This window comes from Candoia aspera, chromosome 2 (genome assembly GCF_035149785.1).
Source record: "Candoia aspera isolate rCanAsp1 chromosome 2, rCanAsp1.hap2, whole genome shotgun sequence".
Classification (NCBI taxonomy): domain Eukaryota; kingdom Metazoa; phylum Chordata; class Lepidosauria; order Squamata; family Boidae; genus Candoia; species Candoia aspera.
Window position 1 is genome coordinate 110,627,274 of NC_086154.1, and position 18,562 is coordinate 110,645,835.

The 18,562-nt window shown below is 41.5% G+C and overlaps 1 protein-coding gene across 2 annotated transcripts in view; it reads left to right on the forward strand.

Annotated features, from left to right (window-relative positions):
• Positions 1–9,175, forward strand: part of FDXR (ferredoxin reductase) — a 31,443-nt gene extending 22,268 nt beyond the window's left edge. For both annotated transcript variants that reach the window (XM_063293182.1, XM_063293183.1), the window contains 5 exons: positions 333–417; positions 4,945–5,144; positions 5,725–5,896; positions 6,272–6,445; positions 8,118–9,175. In XM_063293182.1, the coding sequence (XP_063149252.1) occupies positions 333–417; positions 4,945–5,144; positions 5,725–5,896; positions 6,272–6,445; positions 8,118–8,248 (762 nt within the window). In that variant the 3' untranslated portion in view covers positions 8,249–9,175. The remainder of the gene's footprint in view (positions 1–332; positions 418–4,944; positions 5,145–5,724; positions 5,897–6,271; positions 6,446–8,117) is intronic.
• Positions 9,176–18,562: the final 9,387 nt, after the last annotated feature.

Here is an 18,562-nt window from a genome sequence, read left to right on the forward strand (position 1 = left end):
TTAAATGAACCACGTGGTTGTTAAGCGAATCACCCAGTTCCCCGTTGATTTTGCTTGCCAGAAGCTGGCCGGGAAAGTTGAAAATGGCGATCATGTGACCACGGGACACTCCGACGGTCATAAATGTGAACCGGTTGCCAAGCACCCAAATCATGATCATGTGTCCGTGGGGATGCTGTGATGGTCATAAGTGTAAGAACCGGTTGTAAGTCATTTTTTTCAACACCATTATAAGTCCGAACCATCACTAAACAAATGGTTGTTAAATGCGCACTACTTGTATCACCCTTTGTATGTTTGAATGCCAATCTTTGGATGCCATACATCCTCAGGAGCTGCGGGAAATGATCAACCTACCCAGCGTTAGACCTTTCCTGGATCCTACAGATTTCAGAGACCTTGGAGATGCCATTAAAGGTGAGGATCAGCTAGTTACTTGCTTATAAAATTAGCTCAGACTAACAGTTTAATACCTGACATCAGCTAAATCTTCAGTACAGGTAGTCCTCCCTTAACAACGGTAATTGGGACTGGAATTTCCATCACTAAGCAAAGCAGTTGTAAAGCTTGATGTCACGTGACCGCATCACTTAGCAACAGCAGTCCCGGTAGTTCTCGTTGCTGTTGTTAAGCGAGGATCACAGGTGGTAAAGCGAGGACCTCCTTGCAACTTCCTGCTGGCTTCCAACAAGCAAAGTCAATGGGGAAGCCGGCAGGAAGTTACAAGTCCTAGGTGGCTTGCAAGCAGGCCAGCAGCCAGGTGAGGGAGGGTGCACAAGCAACTGCCATGGCACCAGACAAGGCTGCTGCCGGGTGGGGGAGGGTGCACAGGTGGCTGCTGAAGACAGGGGTGTGTGCTGTGGGTGCACACATATGCTATGGATTAAGAGATCCCCAGGATCTCGTATTCTATAGCCAGGCTCCTCAAGAGAAAAAGTCACGGGGGCACGAGCGATTTACAGAAGCGACTTACAACCTTCCCTGCTGGCTTCCCCATTGACTTTGTTTGTGGAAAGGTCTCAGGTAGGAAGGTTGCAAATGGCAATCACATGACTGTGGGACACTGCAACCGTTGTAAGTGCGAGCTGGTTGCCGTGTGCCTGGATCATGACCATGTGACCATGGGGGTGCTGGGCAGCCGGAACTTCGAGGACTGGTCATAAGTACCACTCGTTCAGCACCATCATAACTTTGAACAGTTGCTGAACAAGTGGTCACTAACTGAGGACCTGTAGTACAAAAACTGTTTCCCTCCACAATGTTCCCTAAATGAGAATTTTTGTTCAAAAGCTTAGGTGGACTTTTCCTTCACTTCCTACTGGGCTGTTACCATCAAATTTGTTTTCACTGATGTTTATCGTATTTTTTATTTATAATTGTGTATATTGCTTGTAAATTGCCAGGAAGGATTGAAAGGCAGGGTGTGAATAATTGCAATAAATTATTTATGCTACAATGGCTTTAGGCTTCTCTAACTGAGATTAGAGTGATGGATGGTTTAGCCCAACGCATCTGGAGCAGGCCAAGTTGGAGAAGCAGAGGTGACATTATTTCATATCTAAAGGATCAGGTTGTTTGTTAAAGTTGGAATTAGAAAGGCACAATGTTTATTTTATTATTTATTTGTCAAATTTTATCACTGCCCATCTCCCCCTTAAGGAGGGACTCTGGGCAGTTTACAATGTTGATGCTTGTGAGCACACTGGGTATTTAAAAAAATTGCTGTGGCCATGTGTCCGCTCACAAGCTGGCCATCATAGGCTTGTGATCGGTCACAAAACGTTAGGGTTCCTACTCTGTACCTCTACCTGTGACTTTTCTGTCTTATCACAGGAACTTAAAGCATAGTTAGTAAGGGGGAGAGGGAGACACCCAGGAAGAAAAACAAACAGGACAGACAAGCACTTTCAGATGGGGAAATGGTCAAGGGGACAGGCAGAAGGAGGGGGGGGGGGGAGAAATCAGACATGCTTCCTCCTGTCCACGGGACTGGGAAATTTAGTCCATAGATTTGTATGGGAGGAAAATCCTCCTTGCCTAAAATTAAATGGAGTGGGGAATAAAACCTTCTCATAGCTGAAGACTCATATCTCTATTCACCAGCCCAGGGGTGGAGTGAAATTGTCTGGCAGTCTCCTGGGAGACAATGTATTGCTGTCTTGGCCTAGTTTTGCCATCCCCAGAGCTACAGCAAGAGAAGACACAAATCCCCAAAGAGTGTGAAGGCACAAAGAGAAGCTGAGTTCCCATGAATGAAGCAATCTGGACTTGGACTAAATAAATTATGGTAGGGGTGGAGAATCTATAGCCTACCAGATGTTGCTGAACAACAAATCCCAGAATCCTTCACCACTGGCCTTTCATCATGGAGCTGCTAGGTGCACTGTTGAACAGCATTTGAGGGTGCAGGTTCTCCACCGCAAAGTCATTCTGATTTTCTCCTTACTCCTTTTCTGTGCTTGAACAAGCGAGCAGGAACCTCAGATGCGTCATCCAGATGGCAATTACTAATGTTTTGTGGTGGTTCAGCAACCAGGGCCTTGAATAAGTCAGATATTTTATAATGTAATAATTGGCCAAAATGATCCAGGCCAAAAGAAAGCAATTATGTTTAGTCATTAGGTGTAATGATTCAGGCCAGACAGAAGCTGATTTTTAAAACCCTGGGAAAATTGAAGCCAGTTGCCCCCTTCCTCAAATTCCATGAGAATTGTTATGAAGGTTAACTCAGGATACATTTGTACTGCAGCCATCCTTGAAATGGTTTAGTGTCCTGTGTTTTTAGTGAGCCAGGTGTGTCCCTTAGTTTTCCCTCATTTTGCAGCAGAACATCTCTTTGTAATAATAATAAACTGCCACCTGTGCTGCTGGGTTGAACTGCAGTGTTTTGAACAGCAATGTGCTTTGTAACCTTGGGAGAGAGCTGGGACCATTCCCTGGCTGAGGTTTTTCCAGAAGGAAGCTCTGCAAAGCAGGTTTTCTACAAATTGAGGGGGGGTGGGGGGTCAGAGAAAAGAGCAGAGAAGTATGTGACAAAGTTGCTTATAGGTGCAATTGTAGAATGTAAATTAGAAGAAACTGCAGGTGGAATGGTTTTTCAGGAGCATTAGATAAACACTGTGCTTAGATTTCCACTTCAGCGCTGAGCTGTCCTAAATTGGCTTTCTTCTTGCATCAGTAGGGTTTGTGCTAATACGTTTTTCCTAATTTCTTATTTCAAAAGCCAAAATTTTCCTCTTTCTTTTACATGTAACAACCTAAGGAAGAATCTTTTTGTGGACTGAATGGTTTCACTCTCTGCTGGTGATGAATTGTCAGCTTATATGGCTTTGACCAGGAGAGAGTGATCTTGGTTGTTTTCACCACATCACCTCAACGGACTTCATTCGTACCGATCACTCACTTTTATATTCAGGCCACATTCATTCAGCATGCATTTGTCTTAAGAAGACAAATAACCACTCCCAAAGGGATCCAATTTATTTTTATTCTTCTCCTGATATACCCAACTCTCTCCTATTGCAAAGTAGGCAGTAGTATGCTCGTATATGTGGCCATTTCCACTCCTTTCCACAAATGTTCATTCCTCGCAACAGACCACATATTAGCCCTAACTTTCTGCTAGCATTTGTGTCTTAAAACTTTTCCATCCATTTTTCTATTTTTAGTGCATATTTTGTCAAGATGTGCACATTCATAAATTTTGCCATTTATGTAAAACTTGCAATTGTTCATTCCATTTCTTCTGTCAAACACAACTACCCTGATCATACATTAATATATTAATTTTTAGATCCATGCTCCTTGTTGCATCATACAACCTATCTAACATTCACTGCAAATCATACAGGTTCTCAGCCAACAATACAGAATCTTCTGCATACAAATGCACACATTCACATCCCCAACCAACACAGCTCTAACTTCACCACGAGCATTCCTTATATACAATATTTTTCAATAATTATAAGGGACATCATGCATCCTTGCTTTGCTGACTCGGTGTGGAATTGTTCACTAAGCAATCCATTTATTCTTGAGCATGCTTGACTTCATCACATATTGCTCTTACTTTATTCAGCAACCAACCTGCAGCTCCATATCCATGTGAAACATTCTATCATCCATGTCTATTTGCTTCATCTCACCTTCTCTGTTGTTGTCTAAACATACAATCAACTTTCCTTTTCACGTTCAGTTATATTTTAATAAATAAGAAAGACATGGCTTATGAAATGCATTGTATAATAATATAAGTGGCATAAATTATATTAATAAATAAAAAATAAAGGACTCCCTGCGGTGGGAGTGGAGATTTATAGCTCCAGAGCATGTGGAAGGCATCCTTGTTAGCGGGCCTCTGGTAGTGACACCTGTTGGATTCACACCTTTGCGTTTAGGGAAAATGTGACTTGTCTGGTTTTCGCCTAGCACGTTATATGAACCTGGCCATTGGGATTTGTAAACTGTAGCACTTCCTGTGACTCCAGCCACAGCAGTGTACTCAGTGACTCCAATTAAATCAAGTTTTGTGTTGCCTTACCAGGAGTTTTCCTGATGAGAAAACACTTCAGTTTGGTTCTCCCTTCCTTCCACACCCCACACATGCAGTTCAGGCTGACTTGTTCCAAGAGAATGAGGGAAGGAAGAGGGAGAAACATGCTCCTCATGTTTTGTTATTAGAGAACCCAGCACCACCTCTTTGGTTTAATACAAGCCAAACCTAGTTTGGTTTAATAGAAACTCCAACCTAGTTTGGTTTAATAGAAACTCCAACCTAGTCTTTCAAGTTCTGATGGCTTACAGAAGAATTTTATATATATATATAAAGAGAGAGAGAGAGAGAATCTTCAGGGTATTCTTTTGTCATCATCGCTCACATGGTGGTGAGCTCTGCCTCCTCCTGGAAAATCCCTCATTTTCCAACACTTTTGCAATTTTCAGACATCCCAAGACCTAAGAAACGTCTGATTGAGCTAATGGTCAAAACAGCTTTGGAAGAGCCACCAGAGGAGGTGGGTGGCCGCTGGGCTTCAGCACCCAAGGAGTGGCGATTGAAGTTTCTGCGCAGTCCGCTGGAAGTGTTGCCCACCATTGATGGAAAGAGAGCGAGAGCCATACAGTTAGCAGTCACCAGGTTGGAAGTACGATCTCAAATGTTCTCTTCCTGTGACTTCAACCCTCTTAACTTTCCCCTTTGTTCTTAATCTAGCCCTTTAAGGTCTGCTGCATCCTCTAATTTTGGAGACCTGGCAACAACATCCTCCCCGCCCCATCTTTTGGCATTAAGCTAAATACAGCTTTATTTTCGCAGTCTAATTAGAAAGTACCAGGGTAGCTGCCTGCTCTCTGGAAGCTTAAAAGGGAGACTCTCAGTAAACCAGCATATGTGTCCCCAAGGATTCATTTTCTGTGTAGCATTGCGGAAAGAACTCTCTCTGTCTGTTTTGTATTGGTATCTGTGATAGGAGGGTGTTCTGATAATAAAGCTGAGCAGCCTGGTCAGCACCTAGGAGGAGAGTTGGCTTAGGGGACTAGCTAAGAACTGACTTGCAACTACTTTTCTTTAAACTCCATAGCATCTTAAGGTGGGCTCCCATTCCATCCACACTTCCTTGAATTCTGCAGGATTTAAGCCTTGGGCTTCCCTGATCATGCAGCTGGTTTATAGGAGGGTCATCCTAACACTATCCTTCTCTATTTTCCTGTTCCTGGACTGTGCAGGGTGCCGGAGGTGCTGTGAAAGCAGTTCCCACTGGAGAAGTCGAGGAACTAAGGTCTGGCCTGATTTTTAGCAGCATTGGGTACAAAAGCCTTCCAATTGACCCTGCAGTGCCCTTTGACAGCGAGCAAGGTGTTATTCCCAACAATTCAGGCAGAGTTCTTGGGGCACCAGGTTAGTAGAACTCATGCTGCGCCACATAATAGAAATCGGTGTGATAAAGACCATGGGGAATCAGATAGTTCAGCTGCAGGGCTGAAGAATAAATGGCCAGGGTGGGTTATTGGGACTCAGATTATGTATGCACAGCCTATGCTATCCATTAAAAAAAGAAGAAGAATTGAGCTTTTCTGGACCTCAGCTTGTATTGGTCTTGAATGGTTAGTGCAAATACATCTGAATGATCTGTTCCTGGCATCAGCAGGAGACATTGGAAGGAATGTACCATGAGAAGGAACTGCAGATTCCTGGCCATTGCTTGGATCTGTTCCGAATAAAGTACTGCATCCCAATGGCCTCAGTTGCCTGGTTGGGCGTTATGTTTTTCAGGGCTCTATTGCAGTGGCTGGGTAAAGCGGGGACCTACCGGTGTAATCATCACAACTATGAATGATAGCTTTGACACAGCCCAGTCTGTGCTAGAAGATCTGCAGTCCGGTGCCTTGGAGCTCTCCGCTGCCAAGGAAGGCTTTGATTTAGTGAGCCACATCCTTCGATCCCGAGGTGCGTATGTGACATACTGTATTTGCCTCTTAGTCTCTCTGATACACTGTTTTCCAACCTTGGCAACTTTGGGATGTGTGGACTTAAGCTCCCAAAATTCCCCAGCCAAGGTTGAGAAACCCTGCTTTTACGCATAGGCAAGGAATTTGTGGCCAGCAGGGTGCTACTAAAATAGATCTCTAAGTCGCCCTCACCATTGACTCTGCTGGCTGAAGGTAGTACATTTATAGAACATTTGGAATGTCACAAGTTCCCCGCTTCGTATGGGAGCCCTGTGGTGAGTTGGAATACCCCGGCTAATTGATATATTTTAATTAACTTTAAAAGTGAGCTGCACCACATTTGCATGATTGTCTTCGATTCTCCTTTCCAAGAACCCAAAACCCTGTCTTAAATGTTTTTGGCAGGATCTCCTAGTATTGTGACAAATATCTTTTCATTCTTAGTCTAAGCTCACTGTAATGCGTTGAGATGAGTTGTTTACTTCTTATTGTTGGGTTGATATTGAAATATGGGATCTTCCCAAACTGTCTTGAGGAGTTCGTCTGCTTCTTGGGCCTTACAGCTGATCTCTCTGTCTCCAGGAAACATGCCTGCTTGAGGACAAATCTTCCCAATTGTAGTCCCCAAGCTTTGCTAGTCTCTACAGCTGCCTATTCAAATAATAGGGTTGGGGGAAAAAATGTAACCTGAATATTGGACAGGAATAGTATTCATATGGGATCTTTCTAATGACAAGGTATTTTTGCTATCTGACAGTTTTCCCCCCGTCCTTATGTACTTATGCACTTATGCTTACAAACATCTATGCTTGAACCTCTTATGCAGAAGTATCCCTGAGATTGTAGGCTGCCATCTTAAACAAATTTTCCAGGGATTAAGTCCCCTTGCCTACTGTGGGCTTTATTTCTTTCTGCAGATTTGCATAAGATTGCACTGTATCTAGAGACTCAAATGCTGGAGGGACAAGGGGTCCCTCAGTAAGAGCAGGCAGCTGATACTTCTGCCTAGGTAAAAGACAGCAGGAAGCAATTGGCAGGGCCAGGGACCTCTTGGCACATGACAGATTTTCTACCCAGGTCTCTTTTTATTTTCTTTGTTTTTTCTATATAGGTGGGCACACACTTGGTGTGTTACCTGTGAGAACTAGGTCTATATGAAGCAGCAGTTTTGATAGGCTTAGACATGTAAACAGATTGTCCTCAAGAGAGCCCTGGGTTTGATCATTTCACAGTGACATGTGAAACCTGGAAAAGGGTCAGAGGATTTACCTCTCTTTTTACAGATATGGTTGAATTTGAATCAGTTTTGCTGTGGCCCTTTCCTAGTATATCTGGGAATGCATTTTAAAGCCCAACTGGGTCCTTTATTGTCAGTTTATTTAAATGCTTTCAATTAGTGTGTTCCCACTAAACTGATTCATAATGCTTAAATGAACCAAAGGCAATTTGTCCCTGAAGGTAGAGTGATGCTATTAGAAGAATCTTCCAAGAAACAGCTAAGTAAATTGATTTGACCAGCACTCTTGAGTCTGCCTAGTCATTTGTGTGGAGAGCATGTCTTTAATTCAGAATTTGATTCTGAAGAAGCCTCTACGCAGGGCTTCTGACATTTCTGTGTGTGGTTACTTGAGATTTTGATCTGTACGTCCCCTTTCTCTGCCAATTAACAGGGGTCCACCCTGTTTCCTTTTTGGATTGGGAGAAGATCAATGCTGTGGAAGTGGCAAGAGGCAAGTTGGCCGGAAAGCCTCGGGAGAAAATAGTTGATCAGGAGGAAATGCTAGAATTGATTGGACGCTGAGACTGGACTTGCCCAAGATTATCAACATGATGTTCCTGCACCAATCAAAGGTTGCAACAGATTGTGCAGTTCCCTTTCATTACTCTACAGATATTCCACTAGCAACATCTGCAGGCTTTGAATGTCTGAATCAGTTGAGGGTACTGAAAGCTTGTTGATGTCCCAAGCGATGGGTTTCATCTATAGCTTGGTACATCCTTGTGCTGTTTCTATTGGGATGCTCTCTGTTTCTCTGGAGCTACTACAAGCAGCTCCCAAACAGGAGCAGTTCTCTCTTTGTCATGGTCCCTGTAGAAAAGGGGACTGGAGCAGGTAAAGTCTTTCAGAGTTTCATTTTCAGGGATTTATAGACAGGTGTACGTGCCTTACCTGCTTTTGCAGGGATTTGTGATGGGCTTTTTTTCTGTGGTGTGGAGTGGGGATTGAGAGTGGTGGCTGTGTTTTGTTTTATCCTGGTCTCATCTCCACATGTACAAACCAGGTGAAGAAACTGCTGGGCATGATTTCCACCACAATCCCTCCTTTTCCCCTGCATTTCTGCTGACCTTTTGCCATTAGATCTGCTGACATCATGACAGCCTTCGTTGAACATTCACAATTAAATGTGCAGAGCATTCCACGTGCGCTGGGCAGCCTTACAAATGCTTGAAATAAATTAAATAAATTTGTAGGTTGCTTTGAAGGTGCTGGATGTAACTGTAAAGTTTTTTGCTCTAGAGGAAAGGAGGAAAGTTTTGCTGTAGAGGGAAGGGGGAGATAAACTTGGACTGAGTAATCATGAGGATAAGCCAGATAGGAAAGGCCATATCAGTCCCTTTTCCTATTAGCTCTGAAATTCCTTCCTTCTCACATCCCAACTTTGCTATCGAACTGTGTATTGTATAATCGTTTTTAAAAATAAAGCTCTTTCTCGAACAGTGAACCTGGGCCTAGACTTCAGTTTCTTGCCAGTCCTGAATCCTTTAGCCACAACATATGCTGACTAACCTACTGCTCTTGCAATTGAAGGAGCTGGAAGACACAGGGCTGGGCTTCACAGAGTTGACTGATCCTTGCCAGATTTCAGTGCATACTAACTCTTGATAGGTCCTGGGAAATCAAGGGAAATGGCTTCTTTTTTCCTAGAAGTTCAGACTGAAGTTGGATTACTGGTAACAGATGAAATAACATACTTGTGTATTTAATAAGGAATCCTAAGGAATCGTATAAGAGAAAATTCACATAAACTATAACTGAGCCTACCATTCCATTCCACTACTGCAGGCTTGAGTGTAAAAGTTTTGACATGTAGGTAAAGGGAGTATGATTTAACATATTTCTCCACTTCTTTTTATCTAAAAAAATGGTTCCACATCAAGAAGCAACATCTTGCATCCATTCTGGTTCAGCTGCTCCTCAATCCCAGCAATTAAAAGGGGAAGAGTTTTATTTATTCATACTGGAAATTTAATTTGAAGGTTGGGATTAACACCCCTGCTGGAAGCAGCATTGAAGAGCGGAAAGGCAATCTTTTGGGCCTCCTGCTTTGCACGTTTGAGACAGCTGAATATCATATAAATCCACTATATGGACTTCATGCCTTTGAACTGCCCTTATATTTATTGTTGGGGCCTCCTGGCCATCTGAAAACCTGGGTGTCCTCTCCTGCCAAGATGAGGTTCCCATGGACCTACAACTTTCTTGTCCTGAATGTTCATTAGGTGGCGCCATGAGGCCACACTATTACTTTCAGCCTCCAAGAAAGTAGATGGCTTCTAAAAAGTTTGTGGGAATTCCTGAAGTTTACTCAGAAATCTGCCTTCCTGCAACCTGATGCCCTCCAGATGTCTTGGACTTCTAACTTCCATAATGATGATTAATATGACCTTTGGCACCAGGAGGGCACAAGTTTGGGGGGTGATTGACCTAAACATGAATTTAATGCTATGCCACCATAGTCACTAAAGAGGATGTGTAAAAATCCAGCCTGGCTGTTAAGGGCAGTTTGTTCTTCATGCAGGAAGCTGCTTTCTGACTATAATTACTGATTCTGGAATGAAGATTCTGCTTTCCTTACCTGCTGCCATATTGAGGATGCTTCTGGCTTTCTGTAGAAATGATAATGTGCTAAACTGAAGGAGCAGAGATGAAGAAGATGGGGAAAGGTCTTGAGGGATTAATGCAGGACATTTCTCCACTGGAAATTTACAGCAGAACCATATTGTCCTGACAACCTCAATCTTCCTCCTTGGTCACATGACACTGGTCTCATTTCATCCTCTTCCCATGACTTAGACAATCTTAAGTTACCACATTGTGTACTGAGATAGAAATAGCCTCTCCCTCCTTAATTTTACACTGTCACCTGCACACTTCAAGATAGCAAAAAAAAAAAAAAAATCTGTAATATTTGTCAGCTATGATCTTGGAGATGAGGCTGGGGGTTCTTTTCTACGTGTGACCAAGGCTGTACTTTGGAAGGTGCAGTCTCTGTGGGTCGTTGGCCAGGTGCCACCACAGCCATTTCTCTCTCAGTGTTCATCCTTTCCTATAGCATTTTGTTTCCTCACTTCCTTTCATGCCTTTACTTCTCCCCTTCCCTATATTTGAGAACAACTGCTCTTCAGGCTTCCAGATAGGTGGAGGACAGATTTCCACTATTTGGTCCGTGAAAGAAGAACGGGTTCATTTGCACAAGTTAGTGGATAGCTTTTACCTTTAGATGAAACAGCTCTGATTTCCCCATTGCAGTTTCTTGAAATAAACAAGGGGCTAGTCAGTTTCAGTTCTCTGGCTGTATAGAACCTTGTTAGTAATGAAAGAGTCTATTCCCTTCTTGTCTATTCCTCTCCCCTCCTGCCCTGGCTATCTCCTCGTGTATCTTAATTAAACAGTCTGAATCAAAATCTGATGTGTTACGCAGTTAATTTTAGAATTTTTGAAATGGACATGCTTATCACTGGGAGCTGTCTTCCCATAGGTAAAGGTAAAGGTTTCCCTTGACGTAAAGTCCAGTCGAGTCCGACTCTAGGGGGCGGTGCTCATCTCCGTTTCTAAGCCTTGGAGCCGGCGTTGTCATAGACACTTCCGGGTCATGTGGCCAGCATGACTCACGGAACGCTGTTACCTTCCCGCCGAAGCGGTACCAATTAATCTACTCACATTGGCATGTTTTCGAACTGCTTGGTGTGCAGGAGCTGGGACGAGCAGCGGGAGCTCACCCCGCCGCGCGGTTTCGAACCGCCGACCTTCCGATCGACAGCTCAGCGGTTTAACCCGCAGCGCCACCGTGTCTTCCCATACGGGTCTTTATTTCATATTATTCTGAAAGTTTGAGGTGGGAGTGGGATGAAGACAGGCAAACCAGCCTAGGTATACCCAAGCAAAGTCCAAATTTGCAGAATTGTACAATAACATCAGACTCTCCCTGTTCATTCTGCAAATGATGGATATTTACCTGCTGGCAGGTGATGTGTTGAAAGGGATGGCAATAAAGCCAGAGGATAAAACTGATCACCTTGCCTGTAACAACGTGCGTATCCCCAAAAGTAGAACTACATCATTCCACAGGGAATCACAGGTGATGTTACTGAGGCAAGATAGAATTGAGGTTCTGCACAGCCACATTTATGGTGGGATTTTTGCTGCCACTGCAAGGAAGGCTGGATAACAGTTTAACTCAGTAGGAAAGAGATGGCCATAAAGGACTGGTTTTGGGAAACAGTTGCCTCTGACCTGGGAAGCTGTCCTGAGCCTGTCCTGGATGCATAATATCCATGAAAGCAATGGCTGCCCAGCGTGATAAAGCTGGGTACCTCAAACCTTGGTTGACTTACTTATTTACTTACTCAACACAAGCATGTCTTGATGGCTTAATACGAACCAGTTACCGTGGCTGCTTCCAAGAAACATGAGGGGCTTTCATCTCTGTTGGGGTATGTCCAAAGCTGAACCCACATTGTATTTGTTTCAAACATTAAAGAATAATTTCAAGATTGATATTAATGACATTACAGATAATGGACTAAAAAACAGAAACATCCAATAATGGGACATCAATAGTTTTGTGTCTTAAAAAATGTTAAACCAGTTTCATTGGATTTAAGATTAAAATTGATTCATCAAAAGGTTCTATTCTGGATACCCCAAAGAATGTATTTGAAAAGATGGATGTCAGATTTTCTTTGTTGCCAAGGTATAAAATGTGAGGGGCCTCACATGATTTGGTCTTGTACGCCACTGATATCTTTCTGGAACAATATATTATCATAAGTAGATTTATGGGGAAATTCGTAATGTTGGAGATGTTACTATAATGTTAAATTATGTCCCAAATCTCTGGAGTTTGACTATTGGGTAATCATAGTTTTGAAAAAGCATTTTTCTCTACTAATCAAAAATAATGTAATATGTTAATATGTTTCCCTTTGGCACAGATTTTATGATATCTTACAACAATAGAGTATTATTTGTTTTCTTTAATCTAGAATTTTTAAAATGTTGTTTACTATTTGATGTATATGTGATATGCTTAGATAATCCTTTTTTTCTTGTTTTTTGTTTTTTGTATGCTTTTTAAAATTTTTCTGTATCTTTTTGGTAAACTTGTTGTAATAAAATAGAAAAATACTTATTAAAAAGCAAATTCATTTCAAAGGTGAATGTAAATTTCAGTTTCATATGTGTTTGCTTGTCATTTTTCTTACTTAGCTATGAAGAAGGCAGTTGCTACTTTTCAAGAACACAAAATGGGTGGGTTCTTCAGCATGCTATGCCACAATCAAACAACCCACATTATGTGATGGTTCAACCTTTTCAGTGTGGCAATAAACAGCTTCCGTCTCCATCTGGATCTCCAACAGACCCCATGGGCTTCTTGTACAATGCTCAACTAGTTTGCAAGCAAAGGACTCTTGACTTCGGGGGATTCTGCATGTCTTTTATGCATCTATGGCTTTGGTTATCAGTACAAGGCTAGTGACAGAATATTCCTCTACCTTTGCACTGTCTCTCCCTCTCCCTCCAGTTCAAACATAGCGCATTATTTAATTTTTTCCTAGTGGGGTTTTTCAAAATAATATTTCTTTTTTTAATAGTAATTTTATTTAAAATTACAACTACAACAATAAAAAGCTAATATAAACTAAGAAAAAAGAAAAAATAGAAGGTGCAGAAAAGAAAAAGAAAATAGAAAAGACAGAAAAGAAAGAAAAAATAACATAGTAAAGAAAAAATATATATACATAAATGATTTCCCCCTTCATCACAACAGGTATAAACAATTTTAGTAACTTATCACCTTCTCTTAAAATACAACAAATGATCTCTTCTTCCTGTATCCCATTTCTTATCTATAAACAAATCTTTTAAGAGTTGTTATTGAGTCCTGGTCAGCAAAAGTCCATTAAGGGTTACCAGACATAAAAACATATCTATTTTAACCTTGATCTAATAAACCAACTTTATATTCCTTTTACTTTTAACGATCTTAATCTTTAATCCCTTCAAATACTATCCTAAAACTTTATTTCTTTTCATTTTTTTCTGTCCCTACTCACAAAATCCTTCAAAACTTTAACAAGTCTCTTTTTTAAATCCAATATAGGAAAGTTACCCAAGTCACTCTTTTGGTTTGTTACTTGTATATCCTTTTTAATTATTAGGACATCAGCTGGTTTGATTTGTATATCCAGTGTAGCATCTTTTTCCATATCATTCTTGTAGCCTATCATTTTTAAATCCACTTTCAGATCAGTCTCACTCTTGTCCGGTAAAACTTGTTCCTCTTCTGTAACATTTTTAAAACACAGTCTATCTATAAGGCAGACATTTTTAAAATTAACTTCTGTGTCCATTGTTCACAAATATCCTTCAAGGTATCCAATGTTAAAGTATTTTGCTCCATTCTGTATTCGTAAGTTAAATTTAAGTGTTCTTTTCTTTTAATTGTAATCTTTAATTCTTTCAGGTTCCCTCTAGTGTCCAACCTTCAAAGTCCCATCCTATCACTTTCCCCCTTTTTTAAGAATCCAAAACAACAGCATTTTCCCATGGGAAGGATTCTTATAATTAATTTCAAAATCGTATTTCATTTCCATCTGGACCTTAGTCCATCTATAACTTTCCAAGATCAATATTCTGATCACCCTTTTGCTGTTTATTAAAAAATAATAATAATTTTTTAGGTCCTTAAACTTGTATTTAAAACTTCTTTCACTAAGGATTGAAGGAGACTCACCCGGTGCTCTAAAGCTTGCCATTGCAAAGGTCCTAATAGCTAAAAAGCAATTAGCAAGCAATTTCCAAAAGTGGGTAAGAAATGAAGCTCAGTGGACCTTGTATCCATATAGACTACATTACAGCTGTGAGCTTGGTTGGAATCCCTCGATTCCCAGCCACTCAACTCACAAGTTGACCACAAAAACCACAGTTCCTGCAGTCTACTCATGAGAAGCAGCTGGCTGGAGTACATGTGGGCAATCTCATGATCTCTCCTTTTTCCAGAAAGACTTTGCCAGCCAGAATTCACCATCTGGCCACTGATCTCTGCCATAATGCTGTCCCCACTCCTTCAGGGACGTCTAGTTCTCCATGAATCCTCACTGGAAGTCCCCTCAAAATAATATTTCATGCATACTCGCAAGCTTCCAATCTTTCTCAGGGAAAAACCATCAGTCGTGTGAATGGATGATGGGTAGATTTTTCCCCACAAGGAGTTCTTCTAGCTCTTGTTCCCTCCTGAAGATGTTCAATTTGCCTTCTATATCTGATCTGGCCTGCCAGCGGGCTGGCTTTGTCACCATTATTTAGCTAGTTATAAAATTGATATAGTTGCTTATCTTATATACAGCAATAAAAATGATAAAACAATCATGTCACCCATACATAGAGCAGCACATTCCACACTAGGGTGCCATAACAGCCCTCTGTTCAGCATCTTAGCCCAATCATAGGCATTTGTTTGAGATTGCTCCCATTTGAAAATACGAACTGGTGGGCTTCTTTATGCAGATGGTTGGCCACTGTGAGAACAGACTGCTGGACTAAATGGGCCAAGGGTGTGATCCAGCAGGGCACTGCTAATGTTCTAATTCTGGAGAAGAAGTTGGGAGGACTCATATTTAGTGACAGACCACAGGCTTTGCATGCAGAAGCCAAGGCTCAATCAATAACCCTAGGTGGAAAGCTGGAAAAACTGCTTGAAACCAAGAGAGTGGGGATCAGGTCAGTCTTGGCAATGTTGGGCTACATCAGTCTTTCCCAAGCCAGGAGACTTCCAGATGTGTAGACTTCAACTCCCAGATCTCAGCCAAAAGGCAGCTTCTGAAGCATGAAAGCCAGCCTGATGGACAAATTCTTCAGTGTGGCAAATGTGGTCTCCTGCAAAATTGAGGTGACTCATTAATACAAGTTCAGAAGGAACTTGTATTTGTGCCATTGGTTTTGCTTGTATAAAAGCATCAAACTCTGCTGAGCCTGAGCATGTTAATCTCCATTTATGAGCATGGCTTCCCTAAAAACATTTAAGTCATATTTTTATTTGACAGTGATCAACAGCACAACTGGAAAATGTTTCAGGTTTTTAAATGTTGTCTTAGATACTTTCTCAAACACATGAAGGTCAAGAGCAACAGCTAAAAGTATAATTTACTGCTATGAGTTTCTCCTTGCACACATTTGGTGCACATCTGAGATATACAGCTGCCCCATAAAGAATTACATAGCCTTGAGAACAGAGATTAAGAAAAATGGAACTGTTAGAAATTAGGATACTGTACTTAAAAATCCTATATTTCACAACTGAGGTAAAATTTTCACTGCCCAAAAGTATCAGCACCTATGCAAGCTTGTATTTCTTTAATATGATCGAATGCTCTAAGAATGTATTATTAAGTGTACAGTATGTGCTTTTCACCATTTATTATACTAAACACTCAAAAAGAAAAGCTCTTAAAAACATGCAAAGATGTAAAACGAGTTAAAAGGCCCTGTCTCTCCTGCCAACTTTATGCAGTCCTAAGCTTCAGCCACCCCTATAGAACCCAGGTGGGTTAAGTAGACCTCAAGGGAGATAATATGCATATCTGTCTTAGTAGGTAGTTTGAAAGAGGAAAAGGATGGGGGAACTAACAATGGAGGAACTTGTAACAGTTTCTCCATGGTACTGCCCTCTTCTTATTCCCAGCCCATGAATGAGACAGCTTAGAGTCATTTTTAGCTGCAGCAGTGTTAAAAGTAGTGTTTTCCCCCACTGTCCAAGGACAACCTCAAAGTAAATGAAATTCTTTAGATTTTGTTACCGTGGAGCAGTGTTTCTCAATTTTGGCAACTTTAAGATGTGTGCACTTCAACTCCCAGAATGCCCCAGCCAGCACATCTTAAAGTTGCCAAGGTTCAACTTGGAGGGTGGTGGCTACAGAGGCTTGAAGCAGAGAAAATACAGGGATCAACAACATCCTTCCGTGGTCCTTAGCCAGCCATTTTCTTTATAGGGGCATCAGCTAAGCTGAAGAACCTGTATTTTGGGTGGAGAAAGCTTTCAGGGTCTATCTTTGTTATCACCAGTTAGAAGAAGAGAAAAGAGAGATGATAAAGACCCCAAAGGGCATTTGACATTCTGGTTCAACAATATTTGGTCTAGCTAGCCCAGGAGTCAAATATAATACATGCTAAAGTCAGTTAATAACACCCAGTTAACTGAAATTGATTAAACAACAACTATATAGTAGCCATTTCTTGTAGTACACTATACAGCTTAAAAATGGAAGGGAGAGAATAAAACTACACTAGATCCTGCAGCATCCTTGAAGCTGACAGTGCCCAAAGTGGCCCGTTCTCCAAAGCAGATCCCCATTTTATTAGCTGATGACACAGTCTGCCATTTTCTTCCCACTGTGTTTGAAAACATGTTGCTTTGTGTGGGAGCCGCAAATGGTTGCTGCTCCCTGCCCGCTTAACTCCTAACCTCTTTGCTGCCTGCATTCTTCATCAGCACATGCCTGGTGCTACCCCAGGAGTCAGGCTGCCTGGTTTCTTGGCTATTTAATGCTCATGAGGGATGGAGGAGAGGAGGAGGATTTTGGACCAGGTTGTGCATCAGGGTTATTTAGTTGTAAGTGGAAAGGGGGAGCAGCAAACCCTTGTTTCAAAAGTGATCTGTTTAATTAAATCATAGAAACGAGTTTCCTAAATTACCCCCATCTGCTGGGGTGACATCCCACTTTCAAAAGTTCCCTGACATTAACTTCCATGAATCATCAAGCCAGCAGCCGGTTGGTGCATGGCTTCATGGTCCTTTGTTTAATGGCCCTTCATCCGACGAACAGATGGCACTGAAGGCTGCTGGCTCCAGAGGCTCCATTCCATTGCCAAGTTGGCCTGTGTGCAAGACCTGCTGAGGCTCTTGGAAAAGTAAGTAGGGTTGGGAAAAAAAAGCATTGTTTAGACCTTGTTTCTGCTACTTAACAACTAAATGAATGCATGGGTTGGTTCATATTTGAGACTAAGCCTAAATGTGGTTTGTTTGGTTTGGGTTTAGCAGATTGTGGCAGCATAGCTATTTGGTTTGTCAGATTTATGGCCTGACATATTGCCTAACCAACCAACTGTAGCTTCATCAATAATCCATGGGAAAACTAACAATAGTTTAAAGTGAAGTGTGGAACTCTGCAGAGAGAAAAACTGAAGACACACACATTATTTGAATCTATTGCATCCTGGAGAGATCTAGGTAATTAATAAGTTGCAAAATATGGTATCTCTTCTTGGTATTAAAAATTCATTTCTTTATCTTGGCAGAAATATCCAAAACAGAGCAACAAGTTTCTAGTCCTGGTATCACTTTTAAAGTGCCAGAGAGCAGCAAAATGAGCTTCCATTAATAAGTAGGACAATGGATCTCAACAAGTGGTCCATGTATCAGAGGTGGTACTCAATGGTTTGGATGAGAGGTTGGGTAATCATTGAAGCCTCAAGTCTTTAGAACTTATCATAGATATAATAACAAAATGACTGAAAACCTGTAAATGCTCTTTTTTAAAAAGTAGACTTTTTTGTTTGTATCATGATGGAACCCAGATTCTTTGACAGAGTGATGATGGGGCTTAAGATACAAAAGGTAGCTGCATGGCCCCTTGAACTTTCTTCCAACCCCAATTCATTCTTATATGCAACACAAATACAGGTTGATCTCTCAATCTGTCACCCACGACAAACAGCATGGTAGTTGATGAGATCGTTTTGGAGCATCACCATTTGCAACCACTGATGATAGCAGGTACTGTATCTGTACATGAAATACTTTTATCTCTCTCTTTGCTGTTAATTGCTGCTATC